Raw genomic sequence first — 23,346 nt, 5'->3', positions numbered from 1 at the left:
ATTTCAGCTCCATGATGTGTTTCTCTAATGTTCATATCAACATGACTGTCTCTTCTTCTCTTTTCTTTAATGCACATGGATTCTTCATTAACTGATTCAGTTGATTCTGAATTTTTGATCTAGGTCAACATTTGAGGTCTGGAATGAAACACCTGACATGAATAATGCAACTGGAATTTACAGGGTTCTGTTTAGTCTGCTTAAAATGTAGTTATTAATGGCAGTCAGTCAGCTTTGTGTCAGCATTAAATATTTGGCTGTGTCTACACTCAATACAGGATGACATCATCCTTTTTGCTAAAGCATATAGTCAGGACTGGATCAGGTGACCCTGAATCCTCCCTCTGTTATGCTGCTATAGGCTTAGGCTGCTGAGGGATTCCCATGATGCACTGAACATTTCTCCTTCTCTCATCTTTTCTGCACTTGCTGTGTTTTTTACACCAATCTGGATTTTATACTGAGTTATTATTAATCTCTCTGATTTTATATTTTTTTCTGTTGGCAGTAAACTATTTTACACCAATTTTATTGTTCTACAAGCATTAATATCTGATCCTAAAACAGGATACTTCTGCTGCACTGTACTTGCTGACGTCTTGATATGAGGTTTGTATGTAGAATGAGACTGAATAAAGTTTTTAAATCTAATTTTTGCTCTCAAGCACTGAGCCTGCATCTGAAAGAAGAAACAGTGAAAGTTGAGTTGCAGGTTATGTTTCATGATTAAGTTTAAAATCAGGTGGAAGTGCTAGCATTGATTTTTTTAATTTTATGTACAGGAGCAGAAAAGGGGAATTTTCGGTTTCACGGACGTGATGCCAGGTCTGTTATGTAAATATAAATAATAATAGTAATAATGCATTTTATTTGGGGCTCCTTTCAGAAACCCAAGGTCACCTTACAAAGAACAAAATTAATAAAAGGAACAGTAAAATACATAAAATAAGTTAAAATTACAAAACAGAGCTTGACAACAGGTGAAATCAGCACTAAAGCGAATAAACCAGTTTAAACAGACGTGTTTTGAGCTGTGACTTAAATACGGAAAGGGAGTCAATATTTCTTAGTGCAGGAGGAAGAGAGTTCCAGAGCTGAGGAGCAGAGCGACTGAAAGCTCTGTTCCCCACAGTGATGAGACGTGGGGATGGAACAGTAAGATGAATAGCAGATGAGGATCTGAGAGGGCGGGAAACAGTGGTGATATGGAGCAGGTCACACAAATATGAAGGAGCAGATTTATGGATACACTTGTATGTAAGAAGTAAGATTTTAAAGTTTATCCTGGCTTCTACGGGCAACCAGTGAAGCTGCTGAAGAACTGGGGTAATATGAGCTCTTAACGGAGTACGAGTTATGACCCGAGCTGCAGAATTTTGAAGGAGTTGGAGTTTATGAAGGGACCTTTTAGGGAGACCAAATAAGAGGGAATTACAGTAATCAATACGGGACGTAATAAAACCTTGGACAAGGATGGCAGCAGCATGGGGAGTAAGGAAGGGGCGGAGTCGGTTAATATTACGTAAGTGAAAGTATGCAGACCGGGTTATGTAATTAATGTGAGACTGGAATGAAAGAGTATTATCAAGTATGACACCCAAACTCTTAACCTGAGGGGAGGGAAGGGTGGGAGAATTTTCAATGTTAATGGAAAAGCTGTGGGATTTGGTTAAGACAGATGGTGAACCAACAAGTAAAACTTCAGTTTTATTACAGTTGAGTTTGAGGAAATTGGAGGAGAACCAGGATCTAATCTCAATAAGACAGTTTGAGAGGGAGGTAGGTGGGAGGGATGAATTGGGTTTAGAAGAAATGTAGAGCTGGGTGTCATCGACATAACAGTGAAAATTTATATTATATTTTTGGAATATATGACCAAGAGGGAGCATGTAAGTAATGAATAAAAGAGGCCCTAATATTGAACCCTGGGGCACACCAGCAGAAACAGGATAGAGAGTTGAAGAATGGGATTTAAGTTGGATAAACTGAGTGCGGTCTGAGAGATAGGAGGTAAACCAGGTAAGCGGGGTATGACTAATGCCAATGGAAGCTAACTGGTTCAGGAGAATATTGTGAGAAATGGTATCAAACGCCGCCGTAGATCAAGAAGGATGAGGATGGATAGGAGGCCAGAATCAGCTGCCATCAGAAGGTCATTGGTAATCCTTAACAAAGCAGTTTCTGTGCTATGATTGGGGCGGAAACCAGATTGAAATTGTTCATAGAGATTATGGTCATTGAGATGTAAATGAAGCTGGGCGGTGACAACTTTTTCAAGAATTTTTGAAATAAAGGGGAGATTTGATATAGGGCGAAGATTATCAAAGTTATTGGGGTCTGCACCAGGCTTTTTGAGAATTGGGATAACAGAAGCCTTTTTCGGTGCTTCAGGAACAATTCCAGTGTTCAGGGAGGAATGAATAATACTGGTTGGTGCTAACGAGGGAAGACAGGCTTTAACTAACACAGTAGGGAGAGGGTCAAGTTGACAGGTGGATGACTTAGATTTTTTTATAAGATTAGATACGTCAGTTATGGAGGGAAGAGTAAAGCTTGAAAATAACTGACAGGAAGACAGTGGGGGAAACAGGAAGTCTACTTCAAAGTCAGGAGCTCCTAAAGAGTTAAGTTGACGGTGGATATCTGAAATTTTACAAGTGAAAAAAGAGATAAGAGAATTGCAAAAATCAACAGAATACATGTGGGAGGGGAATGAGTCTGGAGGTTTTGTAATTTTACTGAACAATGAAAAGAGAGACCTGGAGTTACCTTCATTAGAGCTAATTAAACCAGACTAGTAAGCAGATTTGGCTGAGGCAATGCAGTCCTTATAGAACAAAACATGATCGTCGTACACTTCTTTATGTACAGTAAGTCCGGTTTTCTTGAATAGACGTTCGAGTGGCGTCCTTTAGCTTTAAGATGACGCAGGTCGGAGGTAAACCATGGAGCTGAACGGGAAAATGAGACAGTTCTATGTTTAAGGGGAGCAAATATGTTAAGAAGGTTATGAAGGTTGACATTATAATGGCAAACGAGTTCATGAGGGGTTGAGGAGCTGTGAATAGATGGAAGGTCGTGGACGGCAGATGAAAAAACAGCTTAAAACAGGTTAATATTACTAATTTTCCTAAAAGTGATATTATGAGAGATACAGGTTTTGGAAGCGTTATGTTTGCATCAAAAGAAATAAACACTTGATCAGACTGGGGAAACAATGTGGCTTTACAATGGGTGGGGGTAATGCCAGAACTACAGACCAAATCCAGGATATGACCTTTAGAATGGGTAGGGGATTTTATGTACTGTAGAAGCCCAAAACCTTCCAGGCAGGAGGTAAAATCTCTGGAAAGAGGGATTTTATCATTGTCCATATGAATATTAAAGTCACCAACAATTATTAGATTTGGAGAAAGTACAGAGAAATGAGTGAGCAGAGCAGAAAATTCATTTAAAAACTCCTTATTTGGCTTAGCTGGCTGAAAAAACAGTACATATGATGGTGGGGGTAGATTCAATTCAATTCAATTCAATTTTATTTATATAGCGCCAAATCACAACAAAAGTCGCCTCAAGGCGCTTTATATTGTACAGTAGATACAGAGAAAAACCCAACAATCATATGACTCCCTATGAGCAGCACTTTGGCGACAGTGGGAAGGAAAAACTCCCTTTTAACAGGAAGAAACCTCCGGCAGAACCAGGCTCAGGGAGGGGCGGGGCCATCTGCTGTGACCAGTTGGGGTGAGAGAAGGAAGACAGGATAAAGACATGCTGTGGAAGAGAGACAGAGATTAATAACAGATATGATTCAATGCAGAGAGGTCTGTTAATACATAGTGAGTGAGAAAGGTGACTGGAAAGGAAAAACTCAGTGCATCATGGGAATCCCCCGGCAGCCTACGTCTCTTGCAGCATAACTAAGGGAGGATTCAGGGTCACCTGGTCCAGCCCTAACTATATGCTTTAGCAAAAAGGAAAGTTTGAATCTTGAAAGTAGAGATAGTGTCTGTCTCCTGAATCCAAACTGGAAGCTGGTTCCACAGAAGAGGGGCCTGAAAACTGAAGGCTCTGCCTCCCATTCTACTTTTAAATACTCTAGGAACAACAAGTAGGCCTGCAGAGCGAGAGCGGAGCGCTCTAATAGGGTGATATGGTACTACAAGGTCATTAAGATAAGATGGGGCCTGATTATTTAAGACCTTGTATGTGAGGAGCAGGATTTTGAATTCAATTCTGGATTTAACAGGAAGCCAATGAAGGGAAGCCAATACAGGAGAAATCTGCTCTCTCTTTCTAGTCCCTGTCAGGACTCTTGCTGCAGCATTTTGGATTAGCTGAAGGCTTTTCAGGGAGTTTTTAGGACTTCCTGATAATAATGAATTACAGTAGTCCAGCCTGGAAGTAATAAATGCATGAACTAGTTTTTCAGCTTCACTCTGAGACAGGATATTTCTAACTTTAGAGATGTTGCACAAATGGAAGAACGCAGTCTTACATATTTGTTTATTATGTGTGTTGAAGGACATGTCCTGGTCAAAAATGACTCCAAGGTTCCTCACAGCGTTACTGGAGGCCAAGGTAATGCCATCCAGAGTAAGAATCTGCTTAGATACCATATTTCTAAGCTTTTCAGGGCCGAGTACAATAACCTCAGTTTGATCTGAATTAAGAAGCAGAAAGTTAGCGGCCATCCAGGTCTTTATGTCTTTAAGACATTCCTGCAGTTTAACTAATTAGTGTGTGTTATCTGGCTTCATGGACAGATAGAGCTGGGTGTCATCTGCATAGCAGTGAAAATGTATGCTATGTCTTCTAATGATACTGGGAGCTGTAGTGGGATGTATTCAAATGAATGGGAGGGAGGGCCAGATACAGGGAGAACTTTCAAGTGCTTTCAGTGAATTATCGCGAGACCTCCGCCCCTCCCGGAGATGCGAGGTTGACAGGTGTAAACAAACTCAGATGGAGTGGAGTCATTGAGAAACAAAGTCATTGGGCTGTTGCCATGTTTCAGTCAAGCAAAGAAAGTCCAACTTACGATCACAGAGGAGATCATGGACGAGATGTCCCTTACCAGTGAGTGAGCGGATGTTTAATAGACCGAAGTTGATGCTGGAGTTACCATGCCTGACAGTAGGCTTAGTTGATCAAGCCAGGTGGGCCAGCACATTGTGGTCGACAGCCCGGTCAGTCTTGCGGGGAGGACGACGAGTTTTTGACCAGATGGAAAATATTGAGTTAGTGTCACTGATGTTGAAATTCTGCCGAAACCCTCGGTGGATATACCTGCGGCGGGGCTTGAAGGCGATGTCCGGGTAGAAGTATAGAGCCACAGGTGGAGAGACAGCCAGGCAAAAACGGAGCCACAAAAGATCCTTAGCAGAGTACTGGAGAAGAGCTGTCGTTGGGTGATGAATGATGGATAAAACAACCCAGGTGAGCACGAGCCACACCAACACCCTGTGGATCCACATCTTAATCAGGGCCGAGCACTGAACACAAATAGAGGAACCGAACAACCAGCTGACAGCTGCAGCGCAAGCAATAGAAGCCCGCAAATATTGCGAAAACAAGTCAAAACAGAGTTGCGCCTTAGATACTTGATTGCGCCTTAGATACTCGATTCAAATAGTCGTCAGCAACTGAAAACTTATAATAAAAGTAAAACAAATTGACTGACAAACTGACAAAAATTCACTGAACCAGCGGCAGCAAAAAAAAAAAGACCTAAATTAAGCTTAATGTTTGAAAAACATTAGTGTGGATTCATGAGTGGGGAATAGATTTCCATGTAGTGGCATCTATCCTGTTCAGACATGTTTGGAGTGAATGCTATAAAATGATATCATTCATATCAATATGCTGTGTCCATAATCTTCACTGGCAAATTTTAATAGTGCTACTGGAAAGCATGCAATTCCTCCATGAAATCAATGAAAAAACTTATGTCTTATGTTTGCTCAGATGAGACTCTAGGTTCAAACTTTAGGGGGACTCATAATGTCATGCTTGCAGTGCCTTGTAATTATTATTAATGGAATATGCTGTTTGCAAATGTCATCAGCCCTTTTCATATTTGCACATCTCAGCTGAATTACACAAAAATATAATCTTATAGTAATTATTATAGGAGCAGGTTGGGGATCCACAACTGATAACAGTACAAAACACTCTTTAGTTATGTGAACTCATCATGAATGAATGTCGGTAAACAGAAGTTACAGCTTTATCATTTTTGGTGAATTTGACCACATGTCCTCTCTTGCTTTTTTGTTTTTGGTCTCTTTGCTCTCTTCATTCTGTTCTCTCCCTTTCTGTCCTCCTCTCTAAGTCTTTATGCCAACAACCAAAAGCTAATGTTACACTGAATAAAAGACGCAAACTGATCCATACCAGTTTATGGCCTGTATTTGTATAGCGCTTTACTAGCCCCTACAGACCCCAAAGCGCTGTACACATCCAGTCATCCACCCATTCACACACTTGTGATGGCAGCTACATTGTAGCCACCCTGGGGCGCACTGACAGAGGTTGCTGGCTGCTGAACACTGGGGCGCCACCGGGCCCTCTGACCACCACCAGGAGGCAGCGGGTGAAGTGTCTTGCCCAAGGACACAACTGTCCAAGCCGGGGCTCGAACCAGCAACCTTCCGATTACAAGGAGAACTCCCAACTCTTGAGCCACGATCGCCCCCATAGCAATAATAAACTGAATACAGGCTGTTACTGGACACAGACAGGTAACATCGCTTTGAGTTGCTGTCAAAGCGATGTTACCTGAATAAACACTGAAGCTCAAACCAGAGCAGGAAGAGAAATCTTTAACAAGCTATAATAATAAAGTACATCAGTTCCTTGACTGGTAACTAGCAGCAGAAGATTAAAACTACCCAATACTACAATATTTAGAGAACAAACAAAAAATCAGGAGAGACTTTACTTTTGCTGTATTTCAGTTAAAGTGTGTTTTAAATCAGAATCACTGATTGGTGTCATGAAATTACTGACCTGATTATTCAATTATTCAGAAAACTTCAGGAAACAGCACATCCTGAATAACTCCCAGTTACAGAGATTTGATTGGCTGATGAAGATTGTGATTCATTCATGTGTATTTCCTGCCTTGCAATTTATGATTGATTGGTGATTGATTGGTTATCGAAGGTGATTGTATGGCTGTTTATCCTGATCGACAGTGTGGGGGTCATGAATCCAGATAACTGAAAGACATCCTGGGTGTGCTGAACAGGTTTCATAGTATAGCGCCCCGGGCCCTATTCCAGGAAGCAGATTTAGCCAACAACTCTGACTTTGTTGATCCTGACATGAAGGAAACTGAGTTTTCTGTTCCACATTAAAACTCTGAGGTTCTCTCTGACTCCACCAGTTTGAAACACACAGCACTTTGTAATCTGTACTTGACTTAAACTGACTTGATTGAAATAATAAATATATAAATTCAGAGTTGACTTAAAAGTCCTGAGCTCCATGTGACATGGTTATCTGACAATATCCAATCAAAAATGTAGAAAAGAAAAGGAAGGAGAGATCATTTTCGATTTGGTATGTATTAGTTGATGTCTGTTTTTAGGTGTCAGTAATTCAATTCACTTTCATTTAGTACCAAACCAGATCCCACAATACTACAGAGAAAACCCCAAACAATCAGATGACCCCCTCAAATTGTGATCATAAATTGTCATGGCCTTTTAAGTTCCAAAACCAAAAACATCAAAGAAAAGGCCGTGGGTGGCAGCGGGAGGTTTGTTTTAGAACGCACCTCTGACTTCATTGTTTAAAAATTATAAACAATAACCAAATAACTTCTTACAACTTAAAATTAAATGAAAGTTAACTTAATTTGCTTTCACAACTTCAAAAGTGGTCAAAAAGTCATTTTTAAACCCTCCCGTCGTCCCATCTGACATTTGGCAAACAAAAAACAACTTTACCACACCCCTCCAGGGTGCGCTTAATCCCTTGATTAATGGGAGGGTCGATAAGCTGATAAACCAATCACTTTCCAAAAACCTTTCCAAAAATAAAATTAATTACGAATTTACATAACAAAATTAGGTCAGCATATTCTTACAACTTTAAAGAAAAAACAAAAAAATTGCGTTTTATAAACATTCAACAAAAATGGCCACAACATAAATATTTTGCACTTATCTTAAATGTGTAGTTGTGAGCTGAGTTTTGTAACCTTGTAAACCTAAATATCTGAACGTTTTATGTATTTGCTTCTATAGATGAGAATTTGTTTGTGTGTAAAAAATATTTACACAACTTAGAATTTTTTTATTTTTTTTGTTAAGGTCTGGTTACAAATACAAAGAAAAAAACAACGTGGGACAGTTTACTGAGCACGAGAGCCCAAGGAGGCGTCGCCAGCATCTGACTAGCAGACCGAGCCCCGGGTGCAGAGACCCGACGGCCCTCCACATCCTAGAAGGGGTCAGACCGAGCCAGGAGGGCCAGGCCCTGCCAAGCAACCACCAGGCTGAGATGTTCTGAGAGGTGGAGTCGACCTGACACATAAACACAGACACAAACATGCACACACAGACACAAACATGCATTCCCACCCTCATGCACACATACACAAATACTCAGCACTCGCCCAACATACACACAGAAATGAACACTGTACTCACACTCACCAAACATACTCTATACTCCCAGGACCAGGAACCATCACTCCCAGAGGGGCTGTCAACCTCAGACCCAGGAGATGATTCCCTTTACTCTGGGGTGGAGACAAGCAGACCACCCCCAGTCCTGCAGCAACAGGGAAGGCCACCAGCTCAGACCACGACCAGACGGCCAGCTCCTGCTCTCGGCCCGTGGCCCAGATAACGAACAGAGAATGGGGGTGTGAAGACCCCATACCTCACTTCTCTTGCTCATATTTGGTGTTGCTGCGTGCTGGTCTAAAGTGCATTTGAAACATGGGAAGGGCATGGTACCCTCTGCCAGATAGCAGCTGGTGTCAGCACGGACCCTCCTGGGAACTCTCAATGTCTCCATGCATTTAAATTGGGAGGTGGGCACCAGCACCAGAGGTGAGGCTGAATAAACAGACCGTCCTCTGGATTTGTTACATTTACTGTATGTTGTACAAGCCTCAAACACCTGGTTTTTCAGGTGTTTGAAGAAGGCTGAGCAGTGTATGTTTGCTGGTGGGTGATACGTCATATATGCCTTCCTCTTCCAGACCCCGGACTGCTGTGACTCATTGCTTTGGATTACTAGAATTAATAAAATGAATATCAATAAAAAGTGCAGAGTCGGTGCTTTCAGGAACCTTTTAAGAGACCCACTGTTTCACAGTTTGGATAAAACCAAACATCATACACAAATACACGTTAAGCAAACTTAAAGAGACATGCAGTCAAGCATAGCATATATTCAACTCCTGCAAGCATATTTCCATTCACAGGTTAAATGTGAGCTCTAGCCAAAAATAACAGGTGACATTTTAAGGAAACGCTAACATAAAAAATGACTTTTCAGCAGTTGTTTAAAAGAGAGCTGTTTTAACTGAACTGATTGATGCTGATGTAATGACTGACCTCCTTAGAGAAGCTGTCTTGGCTGAAAACAAGGACCTCAGCTTTACCAGGATAAAGATGAAGGAAATCTGAAGACATTTAATTGATAACAACAGTGACGCCTTTGCTGAGGTAGGAAAGGCTGTTGAGGTTTATTCACAATGTACAAACAGCCAGAAAAGCTCACAGCCTCTCAGCTTCCCATCTTCAGCCTTTGTTAACAGGACGCAGACACAAAATTGACAGACTGTAGATTCTAATGGCTCAGTTTCAAGCAGAGTCAAGCTAGCTTCCATTAACAATAGAAAGATTTTGTTTTAACTGACGTCTGTATTTGATTTTCTTTTATGTTTAATGTTCATGTAGGTTATTCTGAGATGTGAAACAGTGTTTAGAGACTGTCCTACCCTCCATACAAAAACATAAAAGAAATAAAAAAGGTAAGTAGTGGGTGAATTATTCAACTCTGCTCTGTTTTACTTGAAACATTTAAAAACACACCTAATGTCACTAATGCTCGCATCATCTAAATGTCCTGATTAGAAGCTGTGATGACTTTTATTCTGCTTTATTCAAGTTTTGAAAGGTTCGAACCTCAAATCTTCACCTTCTCATTTGGATGCAGGAACAACATTAGGACAAATGTTTTACAAGACTCATACACAGTCATGATTGTCTGGAAGCTTATCAAGGCTCAGAGTGCTGCCACAGATTTATTTGGAATCTTTCCCCCTGTCCTATCCCACAGTCATGTCTGTCCCGTTTGTAGCAACTGAAAATAAAATAAATACATAATTATAATAAAGGTCAATCAAATGGACCAATATGGCAAGGCCATGATGATCCACTTGGTAAAATAAATCCGCTTGGCATCTTTCTTGGCCTTAAGACAACAATTCTGATGGCTATAGATCCAAACGGGACACAAAATAAAATAAAAGATTTATTTGGAATAAGTTCTACTCTTCCCAAATGTCAACAGCATGAATCAGACGTTAGGTAAAACAAATCAAAGAGCCACTATTCAAAGAAATACAGCATAGATGTTAAAACATGCTGAAGGGTCTTAGGACCCTTTTTCCAAAAGAAAATTTTAAAGTTGACCTGTAAACATTTAAAGGAGGCGAGAATGATTAAAAACCAACTTGGACTTGAACACTAAATAACAACCCTGACACAAAGAGCTGTGTTTTGTTTTCAGGGCTTATTTCACAAAGTTAGCAAACAATGCTCATATGAGCATGTTAACATAACTGTCAAAATTAAATAATCTTAATTATTAGAGCAGTAAACCAACATGGAGCTCAGTATGTTTGTGACTCTGAGATGGAGGTGAAACATGTGAAGCTGGGCTGTGGTTTACTGCTCTCTTCCTGTCACAGACACTGTTTGACATCTGTTCATCTGTTGGTTTTTGTTCAGGCTGCAGGGATCATTTCTCACTGTGGGGACCAGACATCCAACAGGAGCAGTAGTAGGTGGCTGAATGATCGAGTTTAACTTTCTTAATCTCTAACGCCCAGCCTTTATTTGTATTTACAGAAGAGAAGTCATCGAGCTGAGGATGAGAAGAGTAACTTCTATCTATGTCACCATTATTTTTATCAATATCAAAAATCACTCTGAATGTTTCTTTTTCCTTCTTCTGGTACCAGTAAATGTATGTAAACTGTTCAGTCCCTCCACAGCTGAAGGAGACACTTTCTCCAACTCTCCTGGTCAATGTTAAATCGTCCTGAATCAGCTGTTCTGCTGCCATGGTAACCAGTGCTGTAGAGACACAGACAGATAGATGAAGGTTAGTGTGACAGTGTTTGTTACAGGTTGACTTTGTTGGCTCCTGATTGGCTGGAAACACTCACCTGAACACAGACAGCACAGAGCAGCAGCTGGGAGGAAAAGCATTTTGTGCAGTGGTGTTTCCTCTGGTGAACCTGGGGAGAAGTGGCGCTCTGATGCAGCTGAGGCCAAACAAGGACGAGCTGTGAGATCAGACGAGGGCCACGTGGTTTCTAACAGGTCCTCAAAGCTCCCATCAGCCCCTGCGGCCCACAGATAAGACTGCTGCTGCTGATTGACAGCTCAGCTGAAGCTGCTGTGGTTTCATCGTCTTCATTTCAATCTGACAGCAGATCCAAAAATCTGGGTCACATGATGCACAAACACTCAGAAACATTCATGTTGCTGTGAATTTACTAACACACACTGTTATCTGTTGTTTTCTTCTTTATCTAACTTTTTGAATATCTTCACCTTTTCTTTGTTTTTGTGAATCAAAATGAATAAATAATATTCACAGCATCTCATTTTTAATTGTTCTGTTTTATCGACGACAGTTTTAAGAATCATTAAAATGATGATCATCAATTCTAATATCTATAAACAGTAATAAAAACAGGGCTGTGTTTCACGTCAGCTTCATTTATTTGTAGCCATGGTTAGATTTCATCTGCAGCAGGCAGTCATCCACCTTTACACACACATTTACACAACAGTACAAAAGTACTTTTTGATTCCTGAAAGAGAAATAAGACAAATGTTGCCTTTGTATCATCTCTGATATGGAAGGGATCATTTGAAGATGTGAGTGAAGGACACAAATATTTGGATCTGGTGTTGTTCTACATTTTAGGACTAAAAGACAGAAGGAAGAAAGTGAAAGTGACTGTGCGAGGCGTTGAAGTCATGAAGTCAAGTGGAGGCCGCTGACTGCTGTTACTTTCTGCTGTACAGGTTCAACAGGGACTCACAGTCAGCCTGCTAGAACATTTGGATGAAGAGAAAAAGGAGGAAAAAGACTTTGAGGGACAAATCCAATAAGATCAGCATGTTTTGAATGTGGGAATACAACAGTTTCCTCCACCATGACACACACTGGAGCCTCTTTTTGCTCACAGCTTCACTGTTTGTCTCAAAGTTCAGTTTGGAGGCCAAAATTGTTGCAACACATTTGTAAGTTTGCACTAATTTCACTGTGTGACCCTTAATGGATGTAATCAAAGAATCAGTCAGTGAAATATGAAGCTGTGCTGTAAGTTTGGAGGAGAAAAGTGTCTGAGTGACTTTAATGAGGTGAACACATGAATACAGAGCACTGACTGACACGTACACACTCCTTTAATGAGTCGCACACATTTTTGTGACTTCATGAAATGTCAAAAATGACACAACACACAACAAGCTGCGAGCACATTATTGTGTGTTTGCTGTTTGTGTGCTTTGTTTGCTGTTATGATAGCAGGCATACAGCCATGTTCTCAATGTCTCAGCTATCATTGATTATTGCTGCTCTTCCTCTTCTATTAGGCACTTCAACTCAATGAATGACACACAGAAAGATTTCATGACTGTGTTCTTCACAATAAGGAGAATATGTTATCTGCATCTGAATGACTCATGTTGCCTTGTTTCTACTTTGTTTGCATATTTCTGCTTGTTGGAAAGGATTTTCTGAATCATTCAGTAGTTTTTGTAATAATAACGACATTTAGCAAGACTTCAAAATGATTCTCCAACATTTGCTGTTCAGACTTGATCTGTTCTTACGTGTGTGATATCCAGAATGAAAAACTCAGCTCAGGTAATAAAATGGGAGCTGAGCAGACTGCAGGGGCTTCATGGTCTCTCCTTTGATTCCATTAAAGTTCATTTGTCAGCTGTGAGTTGAGGATTTGAGCTGTTTCTCTCACAGGTGAAGAACACAGATCCTTCCTGGAATCATTCTTGAAGCAGAGTTCCTGCTTGTAACTGTCATTGTGTTATTAAAGTGAAAGCCACAGCTAACGGTGTGGAGGCTGCAGAGCAGAAACCCACACAGCCCGTCTGCTGCAGGAGAGCAAGTTTGGATACAGTCAGTTTGTGCTTCACTCACACGGGTTGTTGTTGATCACACAATGAAAGTAGAATCAAACTCTTCATCTTCAAATCTTTATTGTTCACACAAACACAACTACACTGTTTGACATTTGAAAATCAAACAAAAACTTGTGATAAAAATATTCCTGATGGTTTTTGTTACTACAATAAAAGTCACAATAAGCACAAAAAGAATTCTAACTCAGAGCAACAATACATGTAAAGATGTATTTATTTCAGACGATCTTCTAACTGTTGAAGAAAAAGGCAAAATAAGCTCAACACATCATAACTAACATTTGTGATCAAAGTGATGAATGAGATGAATTGATGAGATGTGATGGTGAGAAAAGGCGAGCAGGAAACAGTCAGTCAGCATGTGTGCAGTTGGTGGACGCTCCCTTGTTTGTGAGCATCATCAGCAGAGAGAGTCCACAGCAGTACACCAGACTCTTCACTATCAGCACTGTGTACAGCAGGCAGAGCAGCTTCACCCTGCACTGAGACTGGAAGGACACTGAAGGACAGACAGACACAAAGAGACAGACAGACAGTCGGGTTATTCCTCTCAGATCAAGGAGAAAAAGTCCAAATAGAAACAGTCACAGCTTCTTCTTCAAGTGGATGAATTGATGTAGTGTTTGTGTCCACTTGGGGGCAGAAGAACTCCACAAGCAGCTAACAAACTGATCTCTGACATATTATGGTCTGTCTGCTGTTTGGTGCTGAGCAGCTAGTGTACAGTGGCTTTATCAGAGCTTGTTGGATGAAGATTTGATCAATTAGTGCAACTTTAAGAGCCTAAACTTGTTCCAGCTGCCTCATTGGACATTGGAGCTGTCCATGCAGAGAGGCAGCAGGTGATCTTACAGTCAGCTGGCTGCAGAGCTGGCAGGTCTGCTGGCTCTCTCTCTGGAGGACAGGAGGCTGCTGGAGCTGGAAGCTCTGAAACAGAAAAGGAGTCAAATGTTTGGAGCTGCAGTGAGAAATGTCAGTCCTCTGCTGCTCTGCTCTCTTTGACAGCATCTCCACATGAAGCTGAATCACTGCTGAACACAGTCACCAAGCCTTCATTACCTTGTTGTGTTCGGGCCTCCACTGTGCCCCCCTCGTGCTTCACCCAGCAGCTGTATTTATATGTGTCAGAATGGCTCCCATCAAGCATCCTGATGGCAATGGTGCGTCCCGCCTCTCTGAGCTCCAGCTGCTCTCCCTCAGCAGGGGGCAGCTCCTCCGCTTCTCCGCCGTTCTTCTTCTGTCTTTTCCAGGAGAACTGGACCAGAGGAGGAAACATGGCTGAGGCCACACACAGCAGGGAGCTGTTCCCCTCCAGGTGGGCTCTGGATGCTGCTGGGTACACGCTCACCACGGGCTTCACTACCTGCTCATCTGAAGTTTGACAGCAGCAACAAGCAGCACAGACACACATTCACACAGTCAGCAGCAGCTTCCAGCACTGCACTGCATTCAGTCTGATCCTGGAAACTACATGGACTCTGATCACTAAACTACTCATCAGCACAAAGTTCACTACATACACTGGATTCAGCTTCATATCAAACACAGTCATCACCTCATGTCATCATGGCTCACATGAGGAACACTCAGCATGGTTTTACATCATGAAATAAAATGTATTTCTCCTTTATCTTCTTGGTTTTTAAAATTTAAGTTATAACAAATTTAAATATATATATATATATATATATATATATATTTGCCTTCATATAATTTTTTAAATATATTTCCAATCTGAAACACATTTCTACAGAGTTGATCTTCTCCCAACAAATCATGATGTAAATTTTAAATAGTTTTTAAAGACATGTTTTATACTTGTTACAATAAATAACATTCTTCTTTCACAGAGTTTAAAATTCTTAAATCTTTTACTGCAATAATTTGATCGGCTTTAATTTTATTATTTGGTTTGATTGTTATTTGCTTCCATATATAAATGAATTATTACATAAATTTAAATGCAATTTAGCTGAAATTTGAAAGATAATTAAATCCTTTTTTCGGCCATTTGAATTAATTTGTTATTATTTTTAATTAAAAAATTACATTTTGTGAATGATTGTGTATTTACTTGTACATATTTTTCAAAGAAATATTTACAGATAACATTTTTGAACTTTCATCATTATTTGTCATTTTGACTCATTAAACCTGATTAACAATTTCATATTTTATCCAGTATTTTTCATCACATTTTAGACGTTTAATATTTCATGATCAGTATCTATGACAATTAATAAAATAATGTTTTTCCAAAAATGACTCTTTGGACCAACATGCTATATCGTCCACTACTAAAAACATATCTACATTTTCTTCTTAGCAAAATTCATATTTACAAATCTGCTACTGTATTAATTTTAACATCAAATATGATCTTGTGTTAAAAACCAGCAGAATCACTGAGAGGATCAAATCCTAAATATTTGTAACATCACTAATATTTGCAGAAATAAAGAATAAGTTTAGTTGTTCAGTGAGATTTCAACATGTTTTCAGAGATTATTGAGCTTTTCTTATGTAACAATGGCTGCAGATGAATTCTCTACTAATGATGAAAAACTAACATGTAAAGCCTGAAGCAGCACAAACTGACTTTAAACACATTTTCAGCTTCTACAATAAAACAACTGAAGGAAAATAAATGTTTGTTCTTACCTGTTACAGACAGTTTAGTTCCAGAGCCAAAGATGGGGTAACCATATCCACTCTCACAGTGAGACAGACTGCTACAAAAACCTGTCTGCTGTTGAACGTGTCAGCTGAGGTGAATGAGTCCAAATGAGGAAGCAGGATCATATTTCAGCTCCATGATGTGGTTCTCTAATGTTCATATCAACATGACTGTCTCTTCTTCTCTTTTCTTTTAGCCACACTAGCAGCACGGCTCTGATGTTAATGTCAGTCTGTTGGTCAGTCCACTACTTTAGTCCACATGAAAATAGAAAATCACTATATAAGCACCAGTCCATTTATCCCATCAATGATGCACCACTACAATGAAACATGCTGCTGATAGGATCATGGTTTGGCCCATCTGGCTCACCATCATTAATCACACAATCAATTTTGAATTCTAGCAGCAAATTGTAAAGAAAACTATCAGAACATCTGTCTGTGAACTGAATCTCAGGAGAAAGTGGGCCATGCAGCACCACAATGACACAAACCAGTCACGTTTGTTCTCTTTGTTCCAAATAATGGTGAAAGAAAAAGAATCCAGTGAATCCAGCGAGTGATGTGATGAGTCTCTGATGTCTTTCTGATGTGGTTTTGTTGCGTCCTTCAAACCACACCTGGTGGATTTTAGAAGAGAAACATGTTGGCGCCAGTCGTAGCAAGATGGCGCCGGTGTGCATGGCTGACCGTCTTCGACCCCGTCTGCGCCTCGGTGTACTACTCCTCGTTGTTTTATCTTTGGCTTTATGTTCTCTAGGTGATTGTACGCTAATAACTTATGATAGAGACACGCTCCTGAATCTTCGGTTTTCCTGTTCTCAACGACTGGACAGCCTTGGGACCGCGGGTGATGCTATCCCCCTGATGCCCGTCTCCCCCACCAATGTGACCTACTTACCTCTTCCCATGCTCCGCAGGAAACGTTTCAGGAAACGGGGTAGAAGGAGTGGTGTCCGTGTCCGCTTCAAGGCTTATATCAGAGCCATGGCTACGGATTACCCTTCTACAAGCCGTGAGCTATCTCGTTTCATCCACTATCTCAGTAGCCGCTTTGCGGCTAGATTGCTAACCCACCGTTGGATATGCTCCGTCGGCCTTCAAACCTACTCTGCCTGCCCAGTGGCTTACCACTCTGCTCGATCTTGGATAACACCGCCTGGCCGTGGTGTTCAACATAACAACCTTAGCACCTTGCGACGGGCTACTACTAAGGACTTGGCTCCTCGGACTCGGATGGCCTTATTTAATGTTAGGTCTCTTTCAAATAAGGCCTTCCTCTTAAATGACTTTTTTCTCACCACGGGACTGGATGTTCTATTTCTGACGGAGACCTGGACTTCTCCGGGTGAGTTCATCCCCTTCTCTGAGCTTCTCCCTCCTGACTGTGCCTTCTTTAGCTCACCTAGGCTTAATGGTAGAGGTGGTGGCTTAGCCTCGGTTTTTAAAAATAAACATGAAGCACGGCTGCTACCCTCCCCAACCTATTCCAGCTTTGAAGCTCAGCTATTGGAATCGACTGGCTCTCGGACTACTCTGTGTGTTGTGGCTTATCGTCCGCCTAAATATCATAAGATGTTTATCTCTGAATTTGCTGACTTTTTGGGATCCATTCTTTTTAAATATGGTTCTGTTATTATTTCTGGTGATTTTAACATTCATGTCTGCTGTATGGATGACCAATTGGCTAAAGATTTTCTTGCACTGACTGACTCTTTTAATCTTATTCAGTGGGTGAATGAGCCTACCCATGTTAAAGGCCACACCCTTGATTTGGTTTTTTCATTTAATGTGGATATTTGCATTAAGGAAATTAGAAATACTGGACTTTCTGATCTTCGATGTTGACCTGGGCAACACTGGACAATACTTAGAGGCTCCTCTTTACCCTACGCGTACTATTAATGCTGATGCTGTGGTCAACTTTTCTACGTCTTTTGTGAACTCCCCATTTATTATGCTGGATTGTTTTTGTGGAATACACCAGGCACAAACACACGCACACCCAGGTATGTACTGCCAACTTCCACATTTATTGAAGCTTTGAGTGTTGAGTTTTGACAGCTGACTCAGTCGTACAGTCTGACAGCTCACGAGCCCAGCTGATCTCTCCTCTGGCCGCCCCTCCCCGTCTCACTATAAACACAGCGAAGGGAGACCATCATCAGTACATAAACACCATCAGCTGTTCTTACCGGCCTCGCAGCGCCGCCCTGTTGAGCCTTCTGCTGCACTCCTCCCCTGCAGCTGCGCCCGGGGCCACGCCTCCGCCACACACCCCCACCGCCCGTTCGAGGCCGGGGAGCCGTCCGGCCGAGCCAACTCCCCCCCCCCCCCCCCCCCCCCGCGAGCGAGAGAGGAAATCGGCCACCGCCATCTGCGCCCCCGGCCTATGGATCACCTTGAACTTAAAGGGCTGCAACGCCAGATACCACCGGGTGATCCGGGCGTTGGCATCCTTCATGCGGTGGAGCCACTGCAGCGGGGCGTGGTCCGAACAGAGGGTGAAAGAGCGTCCCAGGAGGTAATAGCGCAGGGAGCCGACCGCCCACCGGATGGCCAGGCACTCCTTCTCCACGGTGCTGTACCGGCGCTCGCGCTCCGCTAGCTTCCGGCTCATGTATAGGACAGGGCGGTCAGCCCCCCTCACCTGCTGGGACAAAACGGCTCCCAGCCCTCTGTCCGAGGCGTCAGTCTGCAGAACAAAAGGGAGGGAAAAGTTAGGAGTGTGAAGCAGCGGCTCCCCACAGAGAGCCTTTTTCACCTGCACAAACGCCGCCTGGCACGGCCCCGTCCACTGGACCAGATCCGGGGCACCCTTTCGAGTGAGATCGGTCAGGGGGCTGGTTAGCTGCGCAAACCCCGGCACAAAGCGATGATAGTAACCCGCCAACCCCAAGAACCGTCTCACCTCCTTTTTCGTCCTGGGGCGCGGGCAGGATGCGATAGCCGCCGTCTTCTCCACCTGTGGACGCACCTGCCCGCCCCCCAGGTGGTACCCCAGATACTGCACCTCCCTCCGTCCAACCGCGCACTTCTTCGGATTGGCCATGAGCCCCGCCCCCCTCAGGGACTCCAGGACCGCGGCCACCCGCAGCACATGCTCCGCCCAGGTGTCGCTGTGGATGATCACGTCATCCAGGTAGGCGGCAGCATACGCTGCGTGCGGACGCAGTACCCGGTCCATGAGACGCTGGAAAGTGGCCGGGGCCCCGAACAGGCCGAACGGAAGTGTCACGAACTGGTACAAACCGTACGGAGTGGAGAAGGCCGTTTTCTCCCTGGCCTCGGCAGACAAGGGAATCTGCCAATAGCCCTTGGTTAAGTCCAGTGTCGTGAAAAAGCGGGCCGTGCCTAACCGGTCCAGGAGCTCGTCGACCCGAGGCATGGGGTAGGCATCAAAGCGTGACACTTCGTTCACCCTGCGATAGTCGACACAGAACCGTATAGACCCATCCTTCTTCGCCACCAGAACGATGGGGCTACACCAGGCGCTGTGCGACTCTTCTATTACTCCCATCCTCAGCATTTCCGCCAATTCCCTCTGCACGATTTTTCGCTTGTGCTCCGGGAGCCTGTAGGGCCGTGAACGCACCGTCACGCCAGGCTGCGTCACGAAATGGTGCTCGATGAGGGACGTCCGGCCGGGCAGGGGGGAGAACACGTCCGCAAAACGCTGTTGCAACGCGACAACATCCGCTCTCTGGGCCTGTGTGAGATGGTCATCACAAGGGAGGGAGGCGGGAATGATAGAATTTGGCACCTCAGGCCCCAACTCATCTCTCTCCTTCACCAAGCTCACCAGAGAAGCGGTTTCAACCTCTCGCCACAGTTTGAGGAGATTGAGGTGATAAATCTGCGTGGCTCCTCCCCTGTCCGACCGAGCGACCTCATAGTCCACGTCCCCGACTCGCCGTGTGACCACAAAGGGTCCTTGCCACTTGGCGAGCAACTTCGAGCTGGAAGTAGGGAGTAACACAAGCACTTTATCTCCCGGTGAGAATTGCCTGAGCCTAGCCCCTCTGTCATACAGGCGTTGCTGACGCTGCTGAGCCTGGAGCAAATTCTCCCGTGACAACCTCCCCAAAGTGTGGAGTTTTGCTCTCAGGTCCAACACGTACTGAATCTCATTTTTGGCGGGGCTCGGACCGTCCTCCCAGCTTTCTTTAATCAGGTCGAGCACCCCACGTGGCCTCCTGCCGAACAGCAGTTCAAAGGGAGAAAATCCCGTGGAGGCCTGGGGCACCTCCCGCACTGCAAATAACAGAGGGTCTAGCCAGTGATCCCAATTGCGTTCATCCTCGTTAATGAACTTCCGAATCATGGACTTTAAAGTCTTATTCAGCCGCTCCACCAGCCCGTCAGTCTGAGGGTGGTAGACGCTGGTCCGAATAGATTTAATGCCCAGTAATTCGTACAGTTCCCGCAGTGTACGAGACATAAACGACGTGCCCTGGTCAGTCAGTATCTCTTTCGGGATTCCGACTCGGGAGATGACCTGAAACAGTGCCTGCGCCACACTCTTTGCAGAGATGGTGCGCAGCGGAACTGCTTCCGGGTACCGCGTTGCGTAATCCACCAGGACTAACACAAAGCGGTAGCCGCGTGCACTCCGGTGAAACGGCCCGATGAGGTCCATGCCGATGCGCTCAAACGGGACCTCAATGAGGGGGAGAGGGCGCAGAGGCGCTTTCGGTATGGCCGGCTGGTTAACAAGTTGGCAGTCCGGGCAGGACGCGCACCAGCGGCGCACATCCGCTCGGATGCCCGGCCAATAAAATCGGGCCGTTATTCGCTCCAGAGTTTTCTCGTAGCCCATATGCCCTGCCATGGGGTTATAGTGGGCCGCCTGGAAAAGCGTTTCCCGGCGGCCCTGCGGCACCAACAACTGGGTGTGTGTTTCCTCGGTCTGAGTGTCACGACTCACTCGATATAACCGGTCGTTTAATAAGACGAAACGCGGGTAGGTCTGCGCGGCCTCAGGGCGCACCACGTGACCATCAATAGCCATCACTTGGTCAAAGGCTGAGCGTAGGGTGCCGTCACGAGACTGCTCCAGTGGGAAATCACCCATGGGGGACACTTCCGGGGCCGGCGGGACGTCCCGTGAGGGACCCGCCGGCTCCTCCCCCCCGGAGTCGGTGTCGGACGACCCCGCGTCACCGCTGAATGCCGCGCACACGCTACACCCCGCTTCCGGTCGTGATCGCACCCCCGCGTACTGCCCCAGTAGCTGATGAAACCCCGGCCAATTGGTACCCAGAATCAGGGGGTGCGACAGGCGCGGGCTAACCGCCGCCGTTACTCTATGCGTTTTGCCCTTATACTTTAATAACAGCGGCACAATGGGATACCTGTGAACATCACCATGCACACACCTCACCTCCACCCATTCTGCCTCCAGCAATGCCCCGGGGCGAACCAAGCTTTGGTGTACGAGGGTCTGCGTGCAGCCCGTGTCCACCAACGCCTGGCGTATACCCCCTCGAGTCCTTACCGGAATACTGTATGTCCCTCCTGGACCGGGGGAGGGTGCTGGGGCGCCAGCAACGCGGAACACCTGCCCCACTTCCATAAGCGGACAATCCCTCCTCAGGTGCCCCGGCTGCCCGCACTTCCAACACTCCGGCCCCGGCGTCTGTGCTGCTCTCCGTGGCTCGGGGGCGGCTCCACTTGGCTCGGCTCCCCTGGACGGCACCAACGCCGCGAAAGGGTTAGTGGGGCTCAGCGCCGGCAGCCGCTCGGCCTGCCCTGGTGCCGGCACATGGCGCCTCGGGGCCGGCACTGGGGCCTGTTTGTTCGGCCTCCGTCCGGCGTCCCCGGGTTCCCCTGCTCCAGCGGCAAGGTGGTCCTCCGCCAGCGTCACCGCTACCTCCAAGCTTGCGGGCCGGTGGCACCGCACCCATCTCGCCGTCTCCGCTGGCAATCCCTCCGTGAACTGCTCCAGCACCACCTTGTCCACCAGCTTCGTCTCGCCCTCCGATGCCCCCGGTTGCAGCCAGCGCACCGCCGCGTCGCGCAGCTGCCGGGCCCAGGCAAATGGTCGGTCCGTTGTAGCCAGCCGACAGGCCCGGAACCGCCGGCGATGGTCTTCGGCGGTGAGCCCCAGCCTGTCCACCACCGCCCGGCTCACGTCCGGGAAGCTGCTCCTCGACGCCGGAGGCAGACTCAGGGCCGCTGTTTGTGCCTCCCCAGACAGCAGGGGGAGCAGCCGCGGAGCCCACTCCTCCCGCGGCCATTGGCAAGCCTCCGCCGTGGCACGGAAGGTCTCCAAAAAAACTTGTGGGTCGTCCCCGTCCCCCATCCGGGGTACCGCCACCGACAGTGGCGAGGGCTTCGGCGTGGCAGCGGCCCCGACCAGCCGTTCCAGAATTTGCGTCTGTCGGTCCGTCTGCTCCTGCAGCGCGGCCAGGTGGGCACGCTGGTCGGCCGCCTGATCCCGGCTCATCGTCGCCATCTCCGCTAGCATCTGCGCCAAGAATTGCAGAGGCTGGGCGGGTGGCGCGGCCTGTGGGTCGGACATTCCCCGACCGGCACTTTCCCGGGTTTCGGCACCACTTGTGGAATACACCAGGCACAAACACACGCACACCCAGGTATGTACTGCCAACTTCCACATTTATTGAAGCTTTGAGTGTTGAGTTTTGACAGCTGACTCAGTCGTACAGTCTGACAGCTCACGAGCCCAGCTGATCTCTCCTCTGGCCGCCCCTCCCCGTCTCACTATAAACACAGCGAAGGGAGACCATCATCAGTACATAAACACCATCAGCTGTTCTTACCGGCCTCGCAGCGCCGCCCTGTTGAGCCTTCTGCTGCACTCCTCCCCTGCAGCTGCGCCCGGGGCCACGCCTCCGCCACAGTTTTACTCCACACACGCTTGAGAATTTTACTAATACTCTTTTAACTACCTGTTCCTCGATTCTTAACATTGTTGCACCTATCAAAATGAAACGCCCCAGAACTTACTCACAATGTTGGTTAAATGATTCTGTTCGTGCTTTACGACGTATATGTCGGCGTGATGAGAGGAAGTGGAGGAATGATAGACTCCAGTCATCATATGACATTTTACGTATTAGCCGCTCGAAGTTCCAAACTGCTGCCAGAATGGCTAAAGCAGCTTTTCTCTCTAAAATTATTACCACTAATGGTGATAATCCTCGAATTCTATTTAAAATTTTTAACTCTGTGGTGAACCCCTGCCCCTCTATGCCACTGCCGTGCTCCCCGGGTC

At 45.2% G+C, this 23,346-nt stretch overlaps 1 protein-coding gene across 1 annotated transcript; it reads right to left on the bottom strand.

Annotated features, from left to right (window-relative positions):
• Positions 1-18,131: 18,131 nt before the first annotated feature.
• Positions 18,132-22,953, bottom strand: LOC146612781 (uncharacterized). Its single transcript, XM_085377474.1, has 2 exons — positions 21,607-22,953; positions 18,132-18,245 (listed from the first exon to the last, which is right to left on the bottom strand). The coding sequence occupies exons 1-2, from the start codon at positions 22,726-22,728 to the stop codon at positions 18,243-18,245; spliced, it is 1,125 nt and encodes a 374-aa protein (XP_085233600.1). The 5' UTR covers positions 22,729-22,953; the 3' UTR covers positions 18,132-18,242.
• Between the last annotated feature and the right edge of the window lie 393 nt (positions 22,954-23,346).

The sequence above is a fragment of the Diplotaxodon limnothrissa genome, linkage group LG18 (genome assembly GCF_057381915.1).
Source record: "Diplotaxodon limnothrissa isolate DT_005_m linkage group LG18, D_limnothrissa_male_GT1.1, whole genome shotgun sequence".
Classification (NCBI taxonomy): Eukaryota; Metazoa; Chordata; class Actinopteri; order Cichliformes; family Cichlidae; genus Diplotaxodon; species Diplotaxodon limnothrissa.
This window is presented reverse-complemented; position numbering and strand designations above follow the sequence as displayed.

Bases quoted from the DNA above. Each gene is read 5' to 3' on its own strand.
- LOC146612781 (XM_085377474.1), bottom strand. From the start codon at position 22,728: ATGTGGAAGTTGGCAGTACATACCTGGGTGTGCGTGTGTTTGTGCCTG.